Genomic DNA, 24,788 nt, shown 5'->3' with positions numbered 1-24,788 from the left:
TGCTGTTGATGTGTTTTGTTGTGTTGTTGATGTACTGCACCTGTGTCACCTTTTAACCCAGAAATCGAAATGGACTTTGTTGTCCCGCTGAAGGACATTTCTGTGCCTGAAAAGAAACAGGCTAAGTTTGAATGCACCATCACGAAGGATGTCTCTAAGGTCATGTGGTATAGAGGGGCTGACATCATCACCCCAGACCAAAAGTATGACATCATCGATGATGGAAAGAAACATATGCTGATTATAAACTGCTGTGAGTTTGACGATGAGGACGAATATACAATTGAGGTTTTGGGCAAAACTTCAACAGCTCGACTCACAGTGGAGGGTAAGTGCTGGACCGCTGTTACTGGACTTAACTAGCAGAACCTTTATTATTACCAAACTCATATGAATATGTTTTACTAATACAATTATAGGTATCAGGCTCAAATTTATCTCACCAATAAAGGACCAAACTGTGAAGGAAGGTAACACGGCTCGGTTCGAGCTGGAGCTCTCTCATGAGAACATCCCCGTCACCTGGTACAAGAACGACGTTAAAATTCATCCGAGCAGAACAGTGGTCACTCACGTGGACGGAAAGAAGCATGTGCTAGAAATAAAGGAAGTGACTCTTGATGATACTTGTCAAATCAAGGCTGAGGCCAAAGGAATTCCTTCCATGGCCAACCTAACGGTCATAGGTAAACCAAGAATAACTGCCTGTCCTCTGTTTGTCCTCCTCTTTTAGTGTCTCTTATCTTCTTCCTTACAGCTTTTTGTACAATGTGTCCATGTTTGTGTATGTGTAGATCCACAAGACCGTATTGTGTATTTGTAAGACATTGTTTTTCTGTGTTCTGTGTTGTATGATGAGGATTTCTCTATGTCTTGCATTTGTGTTCTTCGTCTTTTTCGATTGTCTAGTCCTTGTTTGCCTTGTGCCATGTACTGTATATGTGTTGTATATGTGCCATGGAGAGTCACGCTAAAATTTCCCCATTCCAGAGGGAGATGCATACTTCACAGTTAAGCTGCAGGACTATACTGCAGTGGAGAAAGACGAGATCATTCTAGATTGCGAGCTCAGCAAAGACGTTGATGTCATGTGGTACCACGATGAGGCCGAGATCAAGACCTCTAAGATGGTGGCCATTAAGGCAGAGGGCAAACGCAGAACCCTCGTCGTCAAGAAAGTTGGGGACAAAGACAAAGGACAGTACATATGTGATTGTGGCACAGACAAAACAACAGCAACGCTTCACATTGAAGGTAAAGATGCAGAATTTGTTTTGGCAACCTCCCCCTTCCTGACAAGCCTCTTTAGCTTACCCTTCACCTGCACCGCCTCCTAACCACACCTCACCCCCCATCACTCAGGGTTTCTTTTTTGGACTTTTTGCACTTGAAGCACTGTTTTGCTCTCATCACTTCTTAATTACCACTGTCTACACCTGTATGTGGTCTGTCATCACTCTGCCCCTCCCAAATGGTAGAAACACACTACAAGAGTTAAAAGTTTCCAGAGAAAGGCTCTCATCGAAGCTATGATGTATTCAACCCTGATTATCGCCCTAATTTCAGGGGGAATCAGTCCTCTCTTGTAGTGTCCGTCTACCGTAATTTGTGTCTATTGTTCTGTTTTATTGTCTGGTTTTGTTTGTTGCTTTGTGTGCTCTTGAAGACAATCATCACAATTTGAAGAAACAAACCCCTTTATTGTTATTCAGTTCCTTTTGAAGAGCTGTGGCATTAGGTCCATATAGAACCAAATGGCTCCTCAGAAGTTCCTTTGGGCAATGACGTGTCTAGATGAATTGACTTGGTGTTGTAGCCGTCCACCTTCAGCACCAGAATCTTATTTGCTGACCCATAAGAAATCTTGGCTAAACTGGATCATCACAGTATTTTTACTTTTATTTTAGAGCCAACATTCACAGCCATTTGGTTGTTTATGGTCCTATGAAAAGGTTGCTTACAGAATAATAAAGGAGGTTTCTATATAGGAACTTAAATTTAGGTTTCTGTACAGTTTCAGTTGCAAAAGCAGAAGCTCTACCTCAAATTATAAAAATATATCGTGGCAACTCTGTCTGTTTCTATCTGTTGTCGAAGTATTTTTATATGTATGTATGTGTGTCTATTTATGTAAATGTGTATTTATGTTCAGTCTGTTTGAATTTAAATGTCTGAACGTCTTCAGTAAGAATTTTGTCCCTTCTCTTAAACGTCAGCTCGCCACATCAAGGTGGTTCGGCCAATATATGGCGTTGAGGTGTTTGACGGAGAGACCGCTCGATTTGAGGTTGAGCTCAGTGAGGACGATGTCCACGGCCAGTGGAAACTGAACGGAGAAGTCCTCAGTCCATCCGCTGTATGTCTCATTAAAATTAATCTCAACAGATATTCTCTGCACCTGTGGTGCAATTCACTTTCATTTTGACTAAACCCAGATGTGGACTTCGTTAAGAAGTATTGAAAAGTTTTTTCTTGAAAAGTAAGTTTCACATATCGAACCTATCAGGGTTAAGATATGAAGTACGAGAATGTTTGATCTCTCATTAGCTACCAAATGAAAGTGAATTGACCACAGCCTTGCTCTGATCACTTTTCTTTGAGTCCTTGTGTTTTTACTCAAATGCTGAAGTTTGTCGGCCATCTGCAGGACGTTGAGATCGTGGAGGACGGTGCCAAACACACTCTGGTCTTGTACAACTGCAAAGTGCCTCAAACAGGCGAGGTGGTGTTTACCGCCGCCAACGCCAAGTGTTCTGCTAACCTGAAAGTGAAGGGTGAGCTTTCACTTCCTCACTCTACCTTCTTGTGCAAAGTCTTGACACATTTTCCGAGCACATCACTGTGCTCATGATTTTATTTTTTGAAAAGTAAAAGCTTGAGCACATTGGGTATTCTTTCTGTTTCACTTTTAAATCTTATCGTTTTATTGAACTGTTTGGGTGCTGCAGCATCAGGAATGACCAGAAACTTATGTGGATTCATAAAATGTAATAGTGATTTACATTCCATGAATGGTGTGTTAAATGCTATTACATTGTGTATACCACGAACATCTTTTTGCCTTATTTGAATTTTCTTTTGGACCTCCATATTTTTGTCGTGTTTTTGTCAGCGTGGCCGGTCACTGCCGTCTGATTTTCTTTAACTTACCCCAACACAACTGATCCAAAGTTTTTATTCCGAAGCACTCCATCTGTGCCTTGATATTGACTCTATCTGTCTGAATCAACAGAGCTCCCAGTCTCTTTCATTACACCACTGGCTGACGTGCACGTGTATGAAAAGGATGAGGCAAAGTTTGAGCTGGAAATTTCTAGAGAGCCCAAAAGCTTCCGTTGGCTGAAGGGATCTCAGGAGTTGTCAAACGATGATAAGTTTGAACTTCTGGTGGAAGAAAAGAGACACACTCTTATTGTAAAATCTGCCAGATATGAAGATGAAGCCAAATACATGTTTGAGGCTGAAGATAAAAGGACATCTGGAAAGTTGATAATCAAAGGTAAACAGAGTCAGACCATTTCAGTTTTTTTTTTTAGATATAAATGATGTTATGTGTACATGAGGGCAAAATCTTGCTTTTCGTGTGCTCTCTAATTGGTGTGAATTTCTGCCAAAAGCCCCTCAACAACAAACATTGTGTAGCCAAAAGTATGCAGACACCGCGACCACATATTTTAGGGTACTTTGATCTGTGTCTGTTTTTCCTGGTTTGGTCCAGGCCTCTTGGTCCCAGCATGTAATGATATTTTAGACAATAGTCTTAGCCACCTCCATGAAGAAGTGGCTTGACTGGCCTGCACAGAGCCCTGATCTCAATGCCATCCAACTCCTTTGGGAAGACCTGGAACGCCGACTGTTAGCCAGAACTTATCACCCAACATCAGCAAATTCCTGCAGCTGGTTCAACATGTGACAGAAAGACTGAAACCAGCAGAGTGGAGGCTGTTAGAGCAGCACATTAATGAACATGGCGCCGCGATCACATGTACACCTATCACATACGGAGGAAATGACATACTTTTGGCAATGTAGTAGTATAGGACCTGTTACTATTTATATTCCCTACACTTGAATGAGTCGAGCACAGAAAAAGCAACCAGTGAAAATGCAGATCTTTTATTTGGATCACAGAGAGTGTACCATACTTTTTAATCATGACCTTTTGAACACACCATCACCATTATAATCTGCATGTTTTCATGTCTTATCAACTTTATATTGAATTCCCATATATATATATATATAATTTGTCTGTTTGTCAGGTATTCGCCTTGAATTTATCAAGCCGATTAAAGATGTGACTGTGAAGGAACGTGAAACTGCAGAGTTCAGCATCGAACTCTCTCATGAAAAGATCCTGGTGGTCTGGTACAAAAATGACATCCGTCTGCACCCCAGCAAGGTGGTGCACATGTCGGAGGACGGAAAAGTCCACACACTGGCCTTCAAGGAGGTCACCATCGACGACACCTCCATGATAAAAGTCGAGGCCATGGGCAAGACCTCAGAGGCCATGCTCACCGTGCTCGGTTAGTCTCACTTTCTAGAAGGATGCAGCTGAATTTCCGCACAGAACTCTTAACTCCATGTGCTGCTATTTACTAATTAATTTCCCCTTTTCATTTACATCCCAGTCTATCACACTGTATTCTCTACAAGCACCGAGAATATCTGTGTAATAGCCAGCAGGACAATTGTTTGTCTGGTTCAGTGAGGTTTTTACTGGTTTTTACCATCGTTTTTCACTGGTTATTACTGGTTATGTTGTATGCCTTCTTGCAGAAGGCGACCTGTACTTCACAGTGAAGCTCCAGAACTACACCGCCGTCGAGAAGGACGAGGTGATTTTGTCCTGTGAGCTGAGCAAAGCCGCAGGCGAGGTCACATGGTTCAAAGACGGTAACGAAATCTTTCCCTCCAAGAACATTCTCTTCCAATCAGACGGCAAGAAGCGGCTGCTGGTCATCAAGAAGGCGGCAAAGAGCCACATGGGAGCGTACACCTGCGACTGTGGCACCGACAAAACCACAGCCGACCTGAACATCGAAGGTAATACCTGCGGCGATCCGGCCCCTCCCCCACACCCCGGTCAGGACTGCAGAATCAGGCCCCACCCACCGCCATTCACCGAAACCCCGCCTCTCTCCGTGCCGCTGCTCATCTCCCCTCCATCCTTCATTACTCTCATTCTGATGCTTGTAATGTTTGTGACTTATTATCATAACGCTTGAGATTAATCCAACTCTATACATCTGAAGTCATCATTATGACATCATGAATGTCAATGTCTCTTCCCTCAGATGTCCATATTAGTGTTCATAACATGTTAGAATGTTCATACAGGCATTTGTTCAGTTTTTATTATGTTGTTTTCATTTATTGGTATTTTATTCAGTATGAATATTCATATTTTACAGATCACTCACATTTGTAAACTACCAACTAAGCATTAATGATTAAAATAGACCACATTCAAAATGAATGAAAACCATGCAGACAAAACATAAAAGCAAGCAGAGGATTAAGAGCTGAAATGAGCTGAGTATAAGTTATAATAGTATAATATATATAAACTATATTCGATAATCGAATCATAATCTATAAAACATTTGTAAACTGTTGTTTATAAATGCTCAGTGTGTTCGTTACTACTTCCTCCAACACTAACAATAGTAATAGAAATAATACTGATGATAAAATGATTCATTATAGTTTCACAGTTTTGATTAATTTTAACAGCTGACAGGAAATACATTTGGACCAAAGCTCCTTTCTGCCAAGACGCATCAGATTAGAAGAGTTCATAAATGTCCTCATAAGAATGAATAAGTCAGTTAAAATGCTTTATAAGACATTTATGGAGTATCTGTCGGTGTGTAGGGATGTTTTATAGCGTTGGATTATTGTCGAGAGTTACTCACCGTCCTCTGCTTTTGCATAAACTGTAAGACGCTCTGAATGAGAGCGTCAGCTGCTGGCATAAACTGTCACATGTCTTCATGTCCACTGTATGTCCTCCACTGATCATCTGTCTTTTTCACTGTATACGACAACATGAAACTGTTTTCACATGATGTTCTCTGGGTTCTCTGAGAGATTTCAGTCAACTTCTGCCTTCTGTTTGTTCTTCTCTAACGTCTTTTTAAACCCCTGCAGAGCGCGACATCAAGGTTGTTCGCCCGCTGTACAGCGTGGAGGTCACAGAGACCGAGGTGGCCAAGTTTGAGACGGAGATTTCAGAGGAGGACCTTCACGCCGTCTGGAAGCTGAAGGGAGACACGCTCCACCCGTCTGCTGTAAGATTAAACACTGATAACACCAATAAAGACGTCCTTATTTTTATTTAAAGCAGAAAAATAGTAAGTGGGGCAAAAATAATTCCCCTTGTTCCCAGAGCAGATTTCCTTTTGCCCAGTTTAACTCTATTCAACGTTATTCACCATCTTCTGCGACTTCGTATAAGTTCGTTCTTTTGTCATCTCGTCTCAAAGTTGAGATGAAGAGATTCTTTTGATGACTTAAGTTTGTTTGAACTGTGGATTTTTGTTTTCAGGATGTGGAGATCAAGGAGGAGGGAACCCGACACATGTTGATCCTCTTCAACTGCAGAATGGACATGGCCGGAAGTGTAGACTTCTCGGCAGCGAATGCCAAATCCTCAGCTCAGCTCAGGGTCAAAGGTGACATAAATAACACTGACGTAAATCAGACGACAGGCGACTCTGCACCTTTACATGCACACTGTTGTAACTGGTCATATATTTTTTAATGAAGGAATTTACATGTTGTTGTGAGAAACCCAGCATCTCCTTCTTCCTGATTGGCTGAATGGTTAACTTTAGTCTTAATTGCCTTTACAAGCTCTCTGGGGTTTAGCACCTTTTTAAAGGTCCACTATAGTAGAAAGTGAGATGTCCATGTCTTGTTTGATTATAAAGCAGGTCCAGGTGCTGTATAAATACTGTGAAAGCATCAAAACGCTCCGTCCACGGAGAAATGAAACACTGCCGGTATTCAGAGACTGTGCCTTTAAACGAGCCGCCAGGACTTCGGTAAGGTTGTGATGTCACAACTATACACCGCACTCAGCCACGCCCCCCCAGCAGGTTTCCTAACGTTACCTGCAAACTCATTTGTGTCCAGTCGTTTCTTCCTCCTTTGTAGAGGCCTGTCAGACTTTGTAGTTAATATATATATATATATATATATATATATATATGTGTGTTTTACACTGCAACAACACCATCCATCTTTACAGGTTATTTATTCTCATATTTAAGGAAATGGATATGAGATAATCTTACTTGAAAAGAGGTGAATTCACATCATTATTACAGTTGTAGTTTTACAGGTTTCTTGATTTAGGATGAATAAAAAGTAAGCTCAGTAGAGAAAGAAGACTTTACACACTTTATACAGATCTAGATGTGAGGGGTCCCTGACTGACAGCTCGCTCATTAAAGGAACAGTCCAGCTCTCCGCTAGCTGTCACTGACGCTGCCAACTTTAACTGGCTGTTAAGGGGCTTTAATTCAGGCATGTGAAGAAGCCTGTTGTAAATAGTTGATGCGGTTTGTTAATCTAAACTGACATCCTGGATCTCACTTCAGCCTGCGTTACCAAAGCTTCCACAACACCGGTTCAATGGCAGCGTTACGACACCATGATGTCAGCATTTAGTACAGTGTGACGTTGGGTAACTCCTGCGAGGAGCTCCACATTCTCCTTTTCCAGGAAATCTTCAAGGCTGGTGATTGACAGGAGCAGATTGGCTCCCCCTGATGGGTTTGGCAGAGGTGGGCTCTCAGCCAATCATGCCCCTCGGTTATTTTAGAAGCCACATGCCTTATCTAGAGCAGGGTTTGCAGTGATTGGTGGTGGGGGGGAGGGGGACACGACCCCGTCTCTTACTGGTTTCTGCCGGCCATATACATCTGACAGCAGGTCGTATGCTAATGAGCTCAGCCCCCCAATGCCAAGTCCCAGGGCGGCTGGCTTCAGTTGTGCTGCGGGCTACCAGCGGCCTGCCTTCAGCCCAACCACACCATGAGGATTAGCCACTGAGGATTAGCCGTTTCTCTCTGGGGATTTTTTGGATCTATTGACCTGTTTCGGGGGGGGACTAACCATGTCTTCTCCCCAATCCAAAGCCCGAGTGATCGGCCTGGCGAGGCCACTGAAGGATGTCACCGTGACCGCTGGAGAGACAGCCACCTTCGAGTGTGAGCTGTCATATGAAGGCATCGCTGTCGAGTGGTTCCTGGGGGGTACAAAGCTGGAACCAAGCGACAGAGTAAGTCCCAACACACCTGACTGAATCCTCACCATGTTTCTGTACCACAAACAGGCTCACTGAGGGATTCACTTCCTGAAACCTTCCCGACGCACAAGAACAGTTGACATTCACTTACAAAGTCTTGACAGATACTGCGTGAGTCCAGGCCTCGTTGTGGTTCAGGTCCAGAGCCAGGGCTGGTGTTTCCCTTTCCATTTGTACACAGTGTTCAGTTTTCTTTGCAGCACGCTGCTCCAGCTTCAGCTTGTCTTCATATAAGGCCCTGCTGGTGTAGGTTCAGGATTCCAGCTGAGCATTCGATCCTGGTTTTGAGATAACACAGGCAGGGAGGCTTTTCTGCCCCGCAAGCGTTTCTTCGGGGTTATTTTTAACAGCTGCAGGAGGTTGAGGCGCAGGGCAGGTGGCAACAGGAGCTATTTGACGGCTTCAGTTTTAAAGTCACACAACGTGCTGTAAGTGTTTTTGCTGGCTTTGGACTCGTTGCCGTTCTCACGCTGAATTAAGAGTTGAAAAGATCTTGGTGTGAGTCCAGGCCCTGAAATCATATCCAGTCATAACGCAGGATTAGTTTGATTATCGGATGTAACCTGAGAACTCTGAGGTTCCCAAGGACACATGATCTCTCTTGTGCAAGTGTGATTTACTACACGTTACATGGTCGACATGGGTGGAGATTCACACGCTACATCAACAGCTTCATCAAAACTCTAACTAAAGCCACTAGTTGTTGTCTGGCTGTTATAATGTGTTCAACTGTGGTTTTAAGGTCTTGAATTCTGACACCTCATTCATAAACATGTTGATGTCTAGTTGATTAGCCTTCAGTTAAACGTAGTAAACCCAGTTAGAACAATGACATTTGTACGTGTTGTTACATCTGAAAAACCAAAACATCTTGTGGAAGCAGATTATAATGAACATTACTGAGCTGAGTCTCATTAGACCTCCCCACCTGCCAGTTTTAAGGGTTTAAACTGGAGTTTAAACTTTAAAACACACAATTGAAAAACATCCAGGAGCTTGAAAACTAAGTTTGAAGCTTCGGTAGTCCTGTTAGTAGATGAAACCTGTGATGTTTACCAGGAACAGAGACCAATAAAACAATAAAACAGCTGAACCTGTCGCCCCCCCCCACACACACAAACAAACTGACTGTGACAAATGAACAAATAGAAACGTTTCAGTCTTTAGATGAGAAGACTACACGAGCTCCTGAGCAACACCAGAACAACAAACTGTTTTACCTTTAATGTCTTGATTTGAATCCGTCTCAGTCACAACTTATCTTCTACGCTCAACAGCAAAGCATTCAATTGTCTGTAGCTGGTTAGAAATTGAGCTGCTGAAAAGTGTTATGTTCCCTCCCTCCTTGTAATTGTGGATGTTCATTTAATAAAAACAAAGACAAACATAGAAATGATCCAAGAAAAACAAACAAATGATGATAATGTGTATAGGAAAATGTTTTTATAATCTTATAATTGTTATCATGTTTCTTTTGTTATTCTTAATAACGGTAAAGATGACAGCTTTAATATCAGGAATACCTAATGTTTAATTCCTCTTCAGTGTCTCTGTGGACTCAGACAGCTCAGTGTAATATACAGTCTGTGGATGTGTGGTAAACTCGGCCGTCAGGTGTCAGAGGTCGTGCAGTTTAAATCGGGGGAAGGAAAGCAGCTGCCTGCATTCGTTTTAGCTGTCATGGCTCAACTGACTGACACTGTGTGTGCTGGAGACCCGAGAACCCAAAACTTCACTCTCAATGTAACTCAGTGTCCTGTGAACCTCACAGACATTGTTTAGGGATGAAAAAACCCATATACCCTTATACTGTGGACCTGTCAGGTGTAGTCCAGGAAGTAACATTGAACAAACTACTGCTGATCGAGCATAACCTGACCCTGAAGGAAACCTCAGGAAGAGTAAAATGACCCAGTATAAGAGTTAAGGAGCCAACAGGCAACATTCAGGGAGGGTAAACCCTCCACCTCTGACTCTTCTGAACCTGCCAGACTGTGGTCAGAAGGTAAAACCCATACCTGACAGGTGGTGTTCAGGAAAATGATACCTTCAACACTTCTGACTCTGTTGAACCTGACAGACGCCGTTCAGGGCAGGTAAACCCTTTTGTCTTACTGACGCTGTTTAACCTGACAGGTGGTGTTGAAGGCGGAGAGTAAAGTCCACAGCCTGACTCTGCGGGACGTCCAGCTGAATGAAGCCGGACAAGTCAAACTCGCCACCAAAGACTTCCAAACTGAGGCCAACCTCACCGTCAGAGGTAAGACAACAACATCTGGATTCTACTGGATTCTACTGATGACATCTATTTGTAGTCCAGCCCTGAATTAGCTCAGGGATCAGGGTTTAAAGAGTAACTTAACGCCCTCTGAAAATCTTGTTTTTGCTGACCTCCGGTGGTTTAACTTCTCACCTTGCTGCAATGCTGTAAAAGTGTACTCCAGGGTGTGACAGTACACTGTGACATCACTGTTGGGTGTGGTTAGAGGAGCAACAGAGCACACTTCTGACAGAGGTGAAGCACACCTGAAACTTTCAACCAGAGAGGCCCGCAGAATGCTTTTCAGCCTGGTATCAAGTTACTCTTAAAACAGCAGATTTCCAATGGAAGTTCTGCATTGGATTTTTCATAAAACAAAGAATAATGTTTACTTATTTTTTTCAACAAGATAATGAACACACGTCGTACTACATCAGACTGAACGTTAAGCTATTATAACTTGAGAATTTGTGGTTGAGATATAAAAAGATTTGGGTCCTGTCAATTTTGATGGTTTCTAAATGTTAACCTTTTTCACACTGAGTTCTGTATTGCCACTACAATTTAAACAGAACTTCAGTGTGATTTTTTACACCAGAACAGCTACAACAAGTTACCACTGCAGGCTTTTTATTTAAAGAGCGGAGGGAGAATCACGTGAAAGGATCACTTTGAACGTTTAAATGCTGCTCTAGTTTAGCAGAGTAGAAACTAAACAACTGTGTGTTTTGTGTGCGTTCAGAACCGGCAGTGGAGTTCACGAAGCCTCTGGAGGATCAGACAGTGGAGGAGGAAGCCACCGCCACACTGGAGTGTGAAGTTTCCAGAGAGAACGCAGAGGTACGATGGTTCAGGGACGGACAGGAGATCAGAAAGACAAAGAAGTACGACATGATTGTCGACGGCCGCAAGAGAGCGCTGGTGATCCACGACTGCACTCCGGACGACTCGAGGACGTACGCTTGTGATGCTAAAGACTTCAAAACCTCCTGCTTCCTCAACGTTGAACGTGAGTACAGCTGTGAAATAGTTATAAGAGTTAAGGAACTCTGCAATTGTCAAGGGACCCCTCGTTAGAGTAAATGGATCTCCCATTAGTTAAGGGGCCCTCTATAAATGCAAATGGTCCCTCTGTAGGTGTTAAGTAACCCTTAAAGAAAAGATTAGAAATCCCTCAGCTGAGTTAAGTCACCCACATGAAAGCCAAAAGACCTTTTTAAGACTACAGAAATCCCTCAGAGTTAAAGAATCACTTGTTTAAGTGAAGCAACCTTTTGTAGTTGGAGTTAGTTGGAGGGACCCCTAATAAAGAAATCCCTTCTCATTGGTTCTAAGGGAAATCCTGATTAAGAATGTAAATGAATCACTTTGTTAACTGGTCAACTGGTTGTGTGTCGACAGCTCCACATGTCGAGTTCATGAAGCCGCTCCATGATGTCGAGGTCAAAGAGAAGGAATCTGCCAGGTTTGAATGTGAAGTCTCCAGAGAGGACGTCAAAGTGAGCACAGCTTCTCTGTCTGTTGGTTTACATAAACTATGAACAAAGGTCCATTTCTGAGATCTTCTTGTGCATCCTGTCTCACAGGTCCGCTGGTTTAAGGATGGAAGTGAAATCAGAAAGGGAAAGAAGTACGAAATTATTGCTCAAGGTCGGCAACACGTGCTCATCGTCCACAAGTCTGTGTTTGACGATGAGGCTGAATACGAATGTGACGCGAAGACCTCCAAATCCTCCGGCCTGCTCACTGTCGTCGGTAAGAATCAAGCTTGAAACTGAGCACCGTTCTTCACACGTGCACGACAGAGTTAGCTTCATTTTACTATCGATTATTTGACACAAGCCTGGATTATCAAAGCCGGAGCTGTCGTCATGACCCGTATATCAACTTATTTTCAGACGTATGATGAAAAATATTGATAGATATGATTTTAGAGAGGAACGTGAACATTACTGAGAAATCATCAGGATCTGTTGGTGAACTGTAAGGTGGTTCTTCAGCTCTAAATGAGCTCCTGTGCTGCTGCAGTGAAATGTGATGTCTCTAGTCAAAGTGCCATGCCAGCCAATCACGTACGATCACACAATCAGCCCTCAGCCAATCACATGAGAGCTGATCATGGTTTCGACTTCATAAGCAAAATGTCTTTATTTCACAATAAGATAACAATGATAATACAGCAACAGCACATTTTCTAACATGAGCTGAACCACAGACGGCAGGTCGGCACATGAATCATCTGAGAGCTTTAGAAGACATTAGAGAAGTGAGCTGAATGAGCAGGATGCTTTCAGCTGGATGACATCATGTCAGCTGGAGTAGTTACTAGAACAAACAGTGTGTTTAATGGCCTTTTTGTCCCCTGAACTTGTCTCCTCAGGTAGAGATTCCTTCCAGGCCTCCATCAAGCTCCATATGATTATTATGATTGTTAATTCTTTACTTGTTCATTGTGAATTTCATTTCTCCAAAACTAAAGTATTTCATACACTTCATTGTTCATTTGAGAACTGAGAACAAGTTGTTGTCGTTGAAGCTGTGACATTCAGAGGATTTTTTCAGCGCTGCGTCTGTTTGTCTCGTTGCAGAGGAGGAGGCCAGGTTCACCAAGAACCTGTCCAACGTGGAGGGAACGGAGACGGACAGCGTGAAGCTGATCTGTGAGGTCTCCAAGCCCAGCTCTGATGTTACCTGGTACAAAGGAGACGAGGAGCTGCCGGAGGGCGGCCGCTACGAGCAGATCGTGGACGGGAAGAGGAGGATCCTCCTCATCCAGGACCTAAAGATGGCCGACGTCGGAGAGTACAACTGCAGGCTGAGTCCCAGCATCAAAACCTCCGGAAATCTCAAGATTAATGGTAGTGAAGAAAAAACAAACCTGTTTGACCTTAATGTGCTGCAGAGGCTTCTAATGATAAAGTGCTTTACAAAATACAACTGTAAGAACAATAATATAGAGAGACACAGAATAAAAACACTTTTAGAAAAGGTGATTCTAAAGTAACATGGTAATCCTGATGGTCGCCTTGTAACTAACAAAGACCTGCAATAAGATCACAAGGCTCACATGGTGTCAGAAATATTAAATATGAAATATTACCTTAAGGGTGAACAATACAATGAATGGAATACATTCTTCTATTAGATCTGGTGAAGATGGGATAAGTTGTACAGACCTACACAGGAATACAGTTTAACTGGATTAACCTGCATGTTAATCAGTACAGGAGACCCTCTAACCTCTGATTTCTCGCGGTGCTTCCTGTGTTTTTAGAACTGGCTGCTGAGTTCATCTCCAGGCCTCACAGCCAGGAGGTGGTGGAGGGCGAGAAGGCGGAGTTCACCTGCTCTGTCTCCAAGGAAACCTACGAAGTCAAATGGATGAAAGATGACAAGGAGCTGGAGGCGGGAGACAAATACCAAATGGTCAGCGACGGCAAGAGACGAACTCTGGTCATCAAGAACTGCGAGCCCAAAGACGAGGGCGGATACGTGGTGATGATCGGACCAACCAGAGCCAGCGCCGACCTCACTGTGCTCGGTAAGCCCCGCCCACAGGCGGAAATGTTATTTTCACTGCATCAAGTAAAACAGCGGTGGAAAAGACCAACGAAGTCTGAAATCCGCTTTGTTTATAGACACGTTTACGTTTATAGCCTTCGTATCACTGTATGTCTGTTTTTAGCCTGATTTAAACCTTTACACTGAACAAAGCCGTAAAACAAATTCGCTCGTTCTGTTGAAATTAAATATCCTCCTTGCTTACAAAGTAATGATTATTATAGAAATACTCATGGTCAAAAATGTAAGAAACTTTTTAAAGTCAATCAAAATGTCATCTTCTTCTCTCAGAGTTTGGAGTTAGAAAGTCAGAAGTGATAATGAGCAGTGTATGTTTACGTTTCTTTGCTTCTATTTTTATTGATAACTGACAGTTTTGCCACAGAACAAACCAGCTTAAGTTTAGTTTACTTAAGTTTGAGTTTGACTTCACCAGCAACAATAACAGAGTTCAGCTTTCACACTCAGAGGCTCAGAAATGTTGGCTCATCAGTGTCTCTGGTGGTTTTCTCTTGCAGAGAAACTGAAGATCATCACACCGCTGAAGGACACGGAGGCCAAAGAAGGTCAGGAAATCGTCCTGAACTGCGAGGTGAACTCAGAGGGAGCAAAGGCCAAGTGGCTGAGGAACGAGGAGACGGTGTTCGAGAGCAGCAAGTATGTGATGGTGCAGAGAGACAACGTCTTCTCCCTGAGGATCAGAGACGCCCAGAAGGGAGACGAAGCCAACTACAGCATCAACCTGACCAATCAGAGAGGAGAGCAGGCCAAGAGCTCCTGCCAACTCACCGTCAAAGGTCGGCGGGTTCACTTCATGTTTAAGTCCACAGTAACAAATATAGTAATATTATAATAATAGAATCTCACTTAGTCTTTAATCGCTGAAAAGAGAATCAGGTCTCCATTAGAGACTCTGGCCCCACCAGGACTGTACTGTGTATGCCAGCAGCCGGCCCTGGTTGCCATATCTTGATAAATTCTTTGATTATAATTATTATAATTTAAAATGCAGGTTAATTTCTCTTAGCGCCTCCAAATACCAAGATTTCCTCCTGATGTTTCTCCCTTTTTTCAGCTGAAAAAGTACAGTGATAAATTATACCCACGTCATCTGACTCAGTACTTTTTAGGTCGATGAAAATGCATCTGTAGTACCGAGTCTATCTGCAACGAATGCTCCTCAGGCTTCTTACATTCTTAGACGAGCACACTGTGATCAAATAGTTCTTTATCTAGATCAGGAAAGTTCTTTATTCAACACTGATGCATTGAAGATTTTGTTAAATGAATAAGAAGGTTAAAGATGTTCATATTCCCCAAACTGAGGTATTGAAAAGAAAAGCGTTTTGGCATCGTGAGCTGAACATATACGTTTTGTGTTGTTCAGAGGAGAGTCTGCGGATCGTGGTTCCTCTGGAGGACATCGACACTCAGGAGAAGAAGACCGTCAGCTTCTCCTGTAAGGTCAACAGGCCCAACGCCACCCTGAAGTGGATGAAGGCCGGCGAGGAGGTCGCCTTCAACAAACGCGTCGTCTACAAAGTGGACAAAGACAAGCACACGCTGACCATCAAAGACTGCACGCTGGCAGACGAGGGCGAGTACACCGCCGTGGCCGGAGACAACAAGTCCACCGCAGAGCTGATCATCAGCGAGGCCCCAACAGACTTCTCCCTGCAGCTGAAGGACCAGACCATCGCCGAGTTCGAGGACGCAGAGTTCACATGCAAGCTGACCAAAGAGAAAGCCGACGCCAAGTGGTACAGAAACGGACGTGAGATCAGAGAAGGGCCGAGGTAGGTCCTTTATAGACTCCTGTTGTTTGACCTAACTGAGTTCAAACCCTCAGAACTTTATTGTAACAGAAAAGATATTTTCTCAATCAGCCTCTCATGATGGGATCCTATATGAACTCTAGTTATTTCACATATTTCTGTGCAAATCAGAGCTGAGCAGCATTTGAACATGTGTTGACAGTTGTAGGTCGTTTGCTTATTGCAGCACTGTCAATGTGATTTAAAGCGTTAAACTCTTAATAAATTATAACTTTGGACCAGACTGTAACTTATTTTAGTCCTGAATATTTTAGAGAGAGTTAGAGATAATCCTCTATTAATCCCTCAGCGGGGAAGTTTGCATTGTTACAGCAGCATACAGGATTGTGCAATAGAGACATAAGTAAGAAAATCAAGATATAATAAATACAAACAATAAAGACTGTTGTAAAAAAAACTACAAGAACAGTTATAAAAAACACTGACTATAAGTTCACAGAACGGGTAAAGGAATTATACTGTATTGCACATAGAGAGATGTAGATATTGCACCATTTGTTATACGTTCAGAAATATGTGGATTGTCCATTTCGGTGTGCGTGGTCTACTGGGAGCAGGTCTGATCGTGGAGTCTGACAGCAGCCGGGAGGAAAGGCCTGCGGTACCTCTCCTTCACACCGCTAATTAGCCGGTGTGGTGGAAAAATGTTACCTTATACTGGAAATAAAGAGAATTGATCTAACAGAATTGTCTTTTTCTATGTTTATTATATTCTTGCAAGAAGACAAAGAAGAGCAGGCAGGGTGCTGAGCCATGCTCCCCTAGTCGCTGCCTGTAGCAGGTGTTGCTCAAGGCTGCACAGTCCCTGTTTTCTGTTCTGTACTGGGAAAGAAATGAAGTTACGGCTTGGCTGGCATATGTCAAGGATACGTGAACTGAACAATAAGATGTTTCACTTGCAACCTCGTGGTGTTCCAGTCACAGGATACTTGCTGTGTCTGTTACAGTTCTTTTTGACTCAGAATTCAAACATTGCATAGGATGATAGAAAGACAGTAACATTTCATGCTAACATTTGCAGCTTACATTAGAGCTTAGTTTATGCTTCATCATCGACTCAAGGTAGTTACTGACTGACCTTAGTTCTGACACTTTCTTTTAGATAACCTGCTGTTTATTTTCACAGATACACATTTGAAAAAGATGGAAAGATTTGCACCTTGCGTATCAAGGAGTGCAGACCCGATGATGAGTGTGAATACGCCTGTGGTGTGGACGAGAAGAGATCCAGAGCCAGGCTCTTCGTTGAAGGTGAGGGTCTTCAGAATTTACTCTGCATAAACTCAGTATAAACTGGTTCCCGCTCTGTTCCTGCTTCATGAATCTCTTTCTGTCCTGCAGAGACCCCAGTGGAGATCATCAGACCACCACAGGACATGTTCGAACCTCCGGGCTCGGACGTCGTGTTCGAGGTGGAGCTCAACAAGGACAGAGTGGAAGTGAAGTGGTTGAGGAACAATATGACGGTCGTCCAGGGAGACAAATACCAGATGATGAGCGAGGGCAAAGTCCACAGACTGCAGGTCTGTGAGATCAGGCCTCGAGATCAGGGAGAGTACAGAGTCATCGTCAAGGACAAAGACGCCAAAGCCAAGCTGGAGCTGGCAGGTAAGAGCTCGGACGGGTAAAATGTAACATCAGTTGTTTAATGAAACGAGATATGGAAAGTTGCTGTCATTCAAATCTAAAAAGTAATAATAAATTCACATGCTGTAAGTCGAAGAGCATCGGTTTGGTTTTACAGCACAGAGTCACTGTGCTTGACTCTGATGTTTGACCTGTGTTTTTCAGGACTATTTTAACTGTGAATCAAAGTATAGATTGCATATAGATGAATGTTTCTGCCCTGCGCCGTCTGCAGCTGTGAAAGTGCGAAAGCTCTTCCTGATGAGTGAACAATTAAAACAGGATGGACATGTTCCAGTGTTGTTGTCTCTCTGACGGCGTCTCCTTGCTCCCCCTCCTCCTCCAGCTGTGCCTCAGATAAAGACTACAGACCAGAACTACGTCACAGACGCCAGGAAGCCCATCGTCATGGCCATCCCCTACAGCGCCTACCCGCAGGCCGAGGCCGACTGGCTGTACGACAACCTGAGTCTGCCGAAAGACAACATCCACACATCCGCCGACCGCACAGAGTACCGGCTGAAGGACCCCATGAAGTCAGACGAGGGCCGCTACAAGATCATCATCAAGAACAAACACGGAGAGGGAGAAGCCTTCATCAAACTGGACGTCATCGGTGAGTTCTCTGAACATGAAGATAAAACTGTTGTCAACTTTTGTACATGGTCTGAACTACAGCTCAAACGTCCTGCAGTTCTGTGTCTTATTGGAGTCATAATCACCAGTTTCTGAACTTTTCCATATTGCATACAATGAATAAATCATTGGGAACCAAACACATCAGCCAAAGTCATCGTTCAGTGTAATTTAACCAAAATTGAATGAATTTACTGTTAGTTCTGTCAGTGCGCAGTGTTTTAACCTCAAGTCAAACATCAATGTAACGTCATGCTGATTTGCTTCGGATGATGTCAATCAATCAAAACCAAAGGCAAGAAAATCAAAAACTCCAGAAGAGCTACTAAATGGACCATGTGATGTTATGATTATTTTGTTAGAATTCAACTACTGCATTCTGGCTGGAGACCTTTTTCAATGCCCCTGTTTCCTTCAGAACTCTGCTTCTCACGTTCCTAAGAACCATTTCTCACTTTCTGACAGTAAATGTAACCTAAATGTCCTTGAATTGCATTGACCATTTCACTCTGATGATTTATTTTTTCTAGATGTCCCTGGACCCGTGAAGAACCTGCAGGTGGTCGACACCGCCGACGGCGAAGTCAACCTGGCATGGGACGAGCCAGAGAGCGATGGCGGCAGCAAGGTCATTGGCTACGTGGTGGAGAGACGCGACGTGAAGCGCAAGACCTGGACCCTGGCCACCGACCACGCCGACAGTCCTGAGTACACGGTGGCCGGCCTCCACAAGGACTCCTTGTACCTGTTCAGAGTCTGCGCCCGAAACCGGGTCGGCAGCGGACCCAACGTAGAGACCGACAAACCTGTTCAGGCCAAGAACAAATTTGGTGAGAATTACTTGGAATTATTCATATTATGCATTATCCACAGAACTGGTACAGGATCTGTCAACGTCATAAGGAAGAGGTTACTTCTTATTCTGCCCTACAAAGGCAAAACATTTGTCTTCTTAAATATAGTATTTGTTCAGTAGTTAGCGAATCTTTCTTTCCGAGTGGAAACAGAGTCCCAGGAACATGTTATATGTTGTAGTGATGAGATAAAACATCATTAACTGACATTTACAATATTAGATAGGGAACCATTCCAAGGCAGTTTCAGCAATGCCACCCCTCCCAGAACACCAGAATGTTTCTCTCATTGTACGTGAAATTGTCTTTCGTTTATCTTTTTTAGATGTTCCTGATGCTCCTCTGAACGTGATCGTAGGAAACGTCACCAAGTTCGGCTGCACCGTCTCCTGGGAGCCTCCCGAGTCGGACGGAGGCTCTCCCATCACCTCTTACATCATCGAGCTGCGTGACAGGACGTCGGTGAAGTGGTCGCCCGTCCAGGTGACCAAAGCCGACGAGCTCAGTGCCATCGTTAATGACGTCATCGAGAACAAAGAGTACATCTTCAGAGTCAAAGCTCAGAACAAAGCCGGTGTCGGCAAGCCCAGCGCCGCCTCACAGCCCGTCAAGATCATGGATCCCATCGGTAAGTTTGGCTGACGGAGAGAAGATTCATTACGCCTGAATTTAATTCTGTTAGTTAGTTGTTTCATTTAACAGAAAGGAGTCACTTCATCTTTTATTGTATTTCTCTCTCAAGCCAGATGTTGTCAAACGTTGAATTAGCTTCAACATCGACTGAACTTTAAATGTATCTTGCAGCCAGATGAAACATAGAACACACGCAGACTTAAACATGACATATATAAAACATTAAAAATACATTGTATAATAACAATATTTAGAACCAAATGCTAAAACCAACCATGCAAGTTGTCATAAAACAATGTGACAGAACAACATCAAACCTGAAGTGCATCCAGCCGTCTTCATTCAACACAATTATCAGCACAATATCGCCATCATCCCTCCACCTTCGTCTCAGTCTCTGCTTCCCCCAGTAATATTTGTTTCCGTCCCCTGCAGAACGTCCCAGTCCCCCTCTGAACCTGGTCTGGCAGGACCAGAACAAGAGCTCGGTGCAGCTCACCTGGGAGACTCCTCTGAGGAATGGAGGCAGCATGATCACCGGATACATCATCGAGCGCTGCGAGGACGGCACCGACAAGTGGCTCCGCTGCAACGCTCGCCTCTGCCCCGACCTCTTCTACAAGGTCCAGAGAACAATTCAAAGAAATCCTCATTCGATGTTTTCTGTCAGATATTTTGGAATGGTTTGTAAATGACCATTTCACAAAACAAGTGCCAAAGAGGCGCAATTTAGCATTAAACAGGTTACATCGAACACTTGTGTGTGTTGTATGTTGTAGTTTCACAGTATTTTTCTCCAGATGCCTTTTAATAAAAGCCGTCCATCTGTTTTCACAGTAAAAGTCCTCCAGCAGCTGCTTCATAGACCGCCTAGAAACAGAGATCCCACAAAATAAAAGCCCTGCTCAAAAACTGAATTTTTTTCCTGCAGCCATTGTCAGATTCGTTCTCTAAAAATGACCTTTAACTTTTTACTTCAGGTTTCTGGTCTAAAATACGGAACCAAGTACAACTACAGAGTGTTTGCTGAAAACGCGGCAGGAGTGTCCGACCCATCAAACATTATGGGACCTCTGCTGGCCGACGACCCACATGGTGAGACAGACACCGTCTGTAATGTGTTTTATCATGTTTGCGTGACAGTCCAGAGGAATTATATCACACTGTTTTGAAGTAACATATTAAGAATTACCAAACAGCAAATCTTGGCTTTCCAAAGGAAATTGTGTTGTATTGTGTAACATTTGTTTCTTTGTGAAAAGAAGAAAATCAATAACTGCAGTAGCCGCGGCTGCTAATTCACAGTTGGAAAACTTGGAATACGGGTTGAATGTGTCGAACATCACAAATGGATCAATTTCGTGCATTTAATGTTTCAGTTCCCATCATGCCTCTCTCTCCCCTCTCCAGTCGGTCCGACCTTCGACCTGAGTGCTTTCAAGGACGGCCTGGAGGTAATCGTCCCTCAGCCTCTCACCATCAGAGTCCCCATCAGCGGATACCCGACCCCCGTCGCCAAGTGGACCTTCGGAGAGAAGGAGATGACCACCGCTGATGAACGTGTCACCCTGGCGACCAGGTCCACGTTCACAGAACTGACCGTCACGCCGAGTGTCCGCCCGGACAAAGGCACCTACACCCTGCAGCTGGAGAACGATGTCACATCTGTCTCTGGAGAGATCGAAGTCAACGTCATCGGTATGCCATGAAAAACCAGAACAAATATGAGGAGACAGTTTGTGATCAGTAACACACAAACTAAACAGCACAAAGAACCTTTTATGCTTCAAAAGTGCTTTTATTCTTTGTTAAAATTTCGGTATCATTGTATTTCTGTGTCCTCCAGCGGCGCCCAGTGCCCCGAAGGACTTCAAGGTCCTGGAGGTGACCCGGCAGAACGTCCACCTGAGCTGGGAGGCTCCAGATCACGACGGCGGAAGTCCCTTGACTGGCTACCAGGTGGAGAAACGGGATGTGTCCCGCAAGACCTGGGTCAAGGTACGGCATCAACATCCACAGTGTGTGCTTAACCAACTGATGACTTCCGCTCGTGTTCTTCTCATGTACTTTAATCATTGTTTTTTATTCATGACTTTGGCGTAAATCTTAAACCACTTTTTAAAGAGGTTTTTGTAGGTCCTCTCATACGACTACTGACACTTCTAAATCTGACAGCAGGACTTGAAGCTTTGCAGTGTGAAATTCTTCCTTTTACTGAATGTAAAACGCAGCAGCCTTAAAGATCCATTCGGAGGCATTGATTATGCTAATGATCGCATCTCTTGAACGTGCACTCCAGTCATTAGGTTGAAATGAGCAATAATGACAAATTTGTGATGAGGGTCATACGAGCAAACCTCGCAGAGAGGTTTAGGATGAGAATATGAATTAACAAGACTTATTTTCACTTAATAATTAAGCATAATGCACATAAAAGACAACCAAACCAGTCATGTGAAGGAGTTCTTTGCTGTTTTTAAGTAAACGTCAATATTAGTTGGACTGCACATAGAGATGAAACAACAATAAGGACCTTCGACCTGACGTCTGATAATGAATTCAAACTCTCTCTATCTCAGGTGGTCACAGGTATCCAGGATCAGGAGTTCACAGTCACCGACGTGGTTGAAGGGAAGGAGTATCTGTTCAGAGTCACCGCCTGCAACAAGTGTGGACCAGGAGAGCCGGCGTACATTGACGAGCCCGTCAACGTCTCCTCTCCAGCCAGTGAGTCAGACCAGGGATTAAAATGCCTCAAATGAATGAAACTTCAATAAGAAATAATTAAACTTTAAGGGCTTAAAAGTTCTAAAGAATTTGAAAAAGGGTTATTAGAGGTCTTTGTCTTTGCACAGCATGATTACTCTCAACTCATAGAAACAGGGTTAATAGGGTTTATAGTTGGAGATTGTGTCAACAGTTAATTTTGTAGTATCCTTAGTGTTTTTAATATACATATATTATATATAATATACAGTATATTCACAGCTTTGGTGTTATGGTAGTGTTTTTCCTTGTTTATTATTATTATTACTATGATTATGATAATCAGGATAATTATAATACTGGTTATTACGTTTATTATGTTGCTCTTAGATTACTAATTGACCGTTTACTAAACCCCTCCCCCAAACAGTGTCCAATCATATCTCAGCAGCAGTAACTCGTCGCAGCAGGTGTTTGCATGGAGATACTCTGTCTACAAAGAGTTCGGAGGGCCGGCTCATTTTTTTAGCCTTTCCAAAAACAGGCTTCCTTTTCTAACCTCTAATTTCTAACACCTCCGTCTCGTTTTCCCTCCAGCCATCCCCGACCCTCCGGAGAACCTGAGGTGGAGAGACAAGTCGGCTAGTGGCATCTTCCTGACCTGGGAGCCACCGAAGTACGACGGCGGTACCGGCATCCGAGGCTACAATGTGGAGCGCTGTCAGAGAGGAACCGACAAGTGGGAGCCCTGCGGGGACATGGTGCCCGAGCTGAAGTGTCAGGTGACTGGTCTGATCGAGGGCCAGTGGTACTCCTACAGAGTCCGAGCCCTGAACCGACTCGGAGCCAGCCAGCCTTGCAAGGCCACCGATGAGATCCAGGCCGTTGATCCCAAAGGTACCAAGAACGTCTTTCTGTTGAAGACCTGAAATTACTTTTTCACTTTTCTCGAATCCTCTCACGTTTCTAAAGCTTTTAGCTTTTTCTTTGTCAAAATATATTCAACATAATATTCACAATATATGAGCTCCAAAAAAAACCCACAAAATGACTCCAGATTTACCACCACAATCAAGAACAAAGTGGGAAATACACATTGATGTTGTGATGATGTGCAAGATATTCATGATTAACAAGATTCAATGAACAGCAATATGTTTTATTTGTCCCTTAGGACAATAGTTTCAGAAAGTCAATAGCTCAACTTTCTCCAAACTTCCTGTTAATTATCTACCAAACTGCAAACCTCTGACCGACCCCTCGTCCTTATTGTCCATGCAGAGCCTCCAGAGATCCAACTGGACGCCAAGCTGCTGGCCGGTCTGACCGCCAAGGCTGGCAGCAAGATCGAACTCCCTGCTGATGTGACGGGTAAGCCTGAGCCCCGGGTGAAATGGACCAAGGCCGACCTGGTCCTCAAACCAGACGACAGGGTAACCATTGACACCAAGCCGGGACACTCAACCGTCACCATCGCCAAAACCAAGAGAGACGACAGCTCCACCTACATCATCGAGGCCACCAACAGCAGCGGCCGCGCCACTGCCACCGTCGACGTCAACATCCTCGGTAAGACCAGTTGTCAACAGAGAGAAGGAAATAAAAATGGTTTTCATAATGACATTTTTAGTTTCTGGTTAATTCAATTTCAAATATACTTTCCTCACGCAGATAAGCCCGGATGTCCAGCTGCCTTCGATATCTCTGAGATCACTAACGAGTCCTGCTTCCTGGCCTGGAACCCTCCACGAGACGACGGCGGCTCCAGAGTCACCAACTACATTGTCGAGCGGCGAGCTGCTGAAAGCGAGATCTGGCACCGGCTGTCCTCCACTGTTAAACAGACAACGTACAAAGCTGTGGACCTGGTCAAGTTCAAGGAGTACATATTCAGAGTCTTCGCTGAGAACCAGTTTGGTGTTGGCCCACCGGCTGAACACCCATCCATCATTGCCAGATACCCCTTCGGTAGGTCACCTTTTTACTTGAAAACTATGAGGAAGGCATTTCTCCACAAGGTAAATAGAAAAGTTGGACAAACTTGATGGAAGTCAAACTGAGTTCAGTGTGGAAGACATTTGTTTATTATCACAGACAAAGAAGGAATTAAGAGAATATCAAAATTGGATCCCAGGGGTGTCCCGGTAGCTCACTGGGTATAACGCATACCACATTAGGTTGAAGCCTTCCCGTAGCAGCCCGGGTTAGATTCAGACCCAGGCCCTTTGCTGCATGTCATCACCTCTCTCTCCTGCATTTCCTGTCTCTCTCCAAGCTGTCACTATTAAAGAAAGGCAAAAATGCCCCCACCCCCCCAAAATTGGATCCCACTAGTAGGTGGCTACTAGGCTTCGGTC

At 43.8% G+C, this 24,788-nt stretch overlaps 1 protein-coding gene across 1 annotated transcript in view; it reads left to right on the top strand.

Annotated features, from left to right (window-relative positions):
• ttn.2 (titin, tandem duplicate 2) overlaps positions 1-24,788 on the top strand; it is a 211,554-nt gene that overhangs the window by 98,454 nt on the left and 88,312 nt on the right. Inside the window, exons 111-142 of the mRNA XM_070914051.1 lie at positions 62-328; positions 420-686; positions 991-1,254; positions 2,217-2,356; positions 2,648-2,774; positions 3,233-3,499; positions 4,263-4,529; positions 4,783-5,049; positions 6,157-6,296; positions 6,554-6,680; positions 8,151-8,293; positions 10,457-10,580; positions 11,323-11,589; positions 11,982-12,079; positions 12,167-12,335; positions 13,169-13,438; positions 13,855-14,121; positions 14,660-14,938; positions 15,529-15,937; positions 17,103-17,227; positions 17,318-17,584; positions 17,949-18,218; positions 18,769-19,068; positions 19,418-19,720; positions 20,161-20,348; positions 20,706-20,820; positions 21,136-21,423; positions 21,572-21,723; positions 22,305-22,452; positions 23,029-23,328; positions 23,713-24,000; positions 24,103-24,399. Of these exons, the coding sequence (XP_070770152.1) occupies positions 62-328; positions 420-686; positions 991-1,254; positions 2,217-2,356; positions 2,648-2,774; positions 3,233-3,499; positions 4,263-4,529; positions 4,783-5,049; positions 6,157-6,296; positions 6,554-6,680; positions 8,151-8,293; positions 10,457-10,580; positions 11,323-11,589; positions 11,982-12,079; positions 12,167-12,335; positions 13,169-13,438; positions 13,855-14,121; positions 14,660-14,938; positions 15,529-15,937; positions 17,103-17,227; positions 17,318-17,584; positions 17,949-18,218; positions 18,769-19,068; positions 19,418-19,720; positions 20,161-20,348; positions 20,706-20,820; positions 21,136-21,423; positions 21,572-21,723; positions 22,305-22,452; positions 23,029-23,328; positions 23,713-24,000; positions 24,103-24,399 (7,200 nt within the window). The remainder of the gene's footprint in view (positions 1-61; positions 329-419; positions 687-990; positions 1,255-2,216; positions 2,357-2,647; positions 2,775-3,232; positions 3,500-4,262; positions 4,530-4,782; positions 5,050-6,156; positions 6,297-6,553; positions 6,681-8,150; positions 8,294-10,456; positions 10,581-11,322; positions 11,590-11,981; positions 12,080-12,166; positions 12,336-13,168; positions 13,439-13,854; positions 14,122-14,659; positions 14,939-15,528; positions 15,938-17,102; positions 17,228-17,317; positions 17,585-17,948; positions 18,219-18,768; positions 19,069-19,417; positions 19,721-20,160; positions 20,349-20,705; positions 20,821-21,135; positions 21,424-21,571; positions 21,724-22,304; positions 22,453-23,028; positions 23,329-23,712; positions 24,001-24,102; positions 24,400-24,788) is intronic.

Source organism: Enoplosus armatus, chromosome 11 (genome assembly GCF_043641665.1).
Source record: "Enoplosus armatus isolate fEnoArm2 chromosome 11, fEnoArm2.hap1, whole genome shotgun sequence".
NCBI classification, from domain to species: domain Eukaryota; kingdom Metazoa; phylum Chordata; class Actinopteri; order Centrarchiformes; family Enoplosidae; genus Enoplosus; species Enoplosus armatus.
The sequence above is the reverse complement of the archived record's forward strand: the minus strand, read 5'-3'. Positions and strand labels throughout refer to the sequence as shown.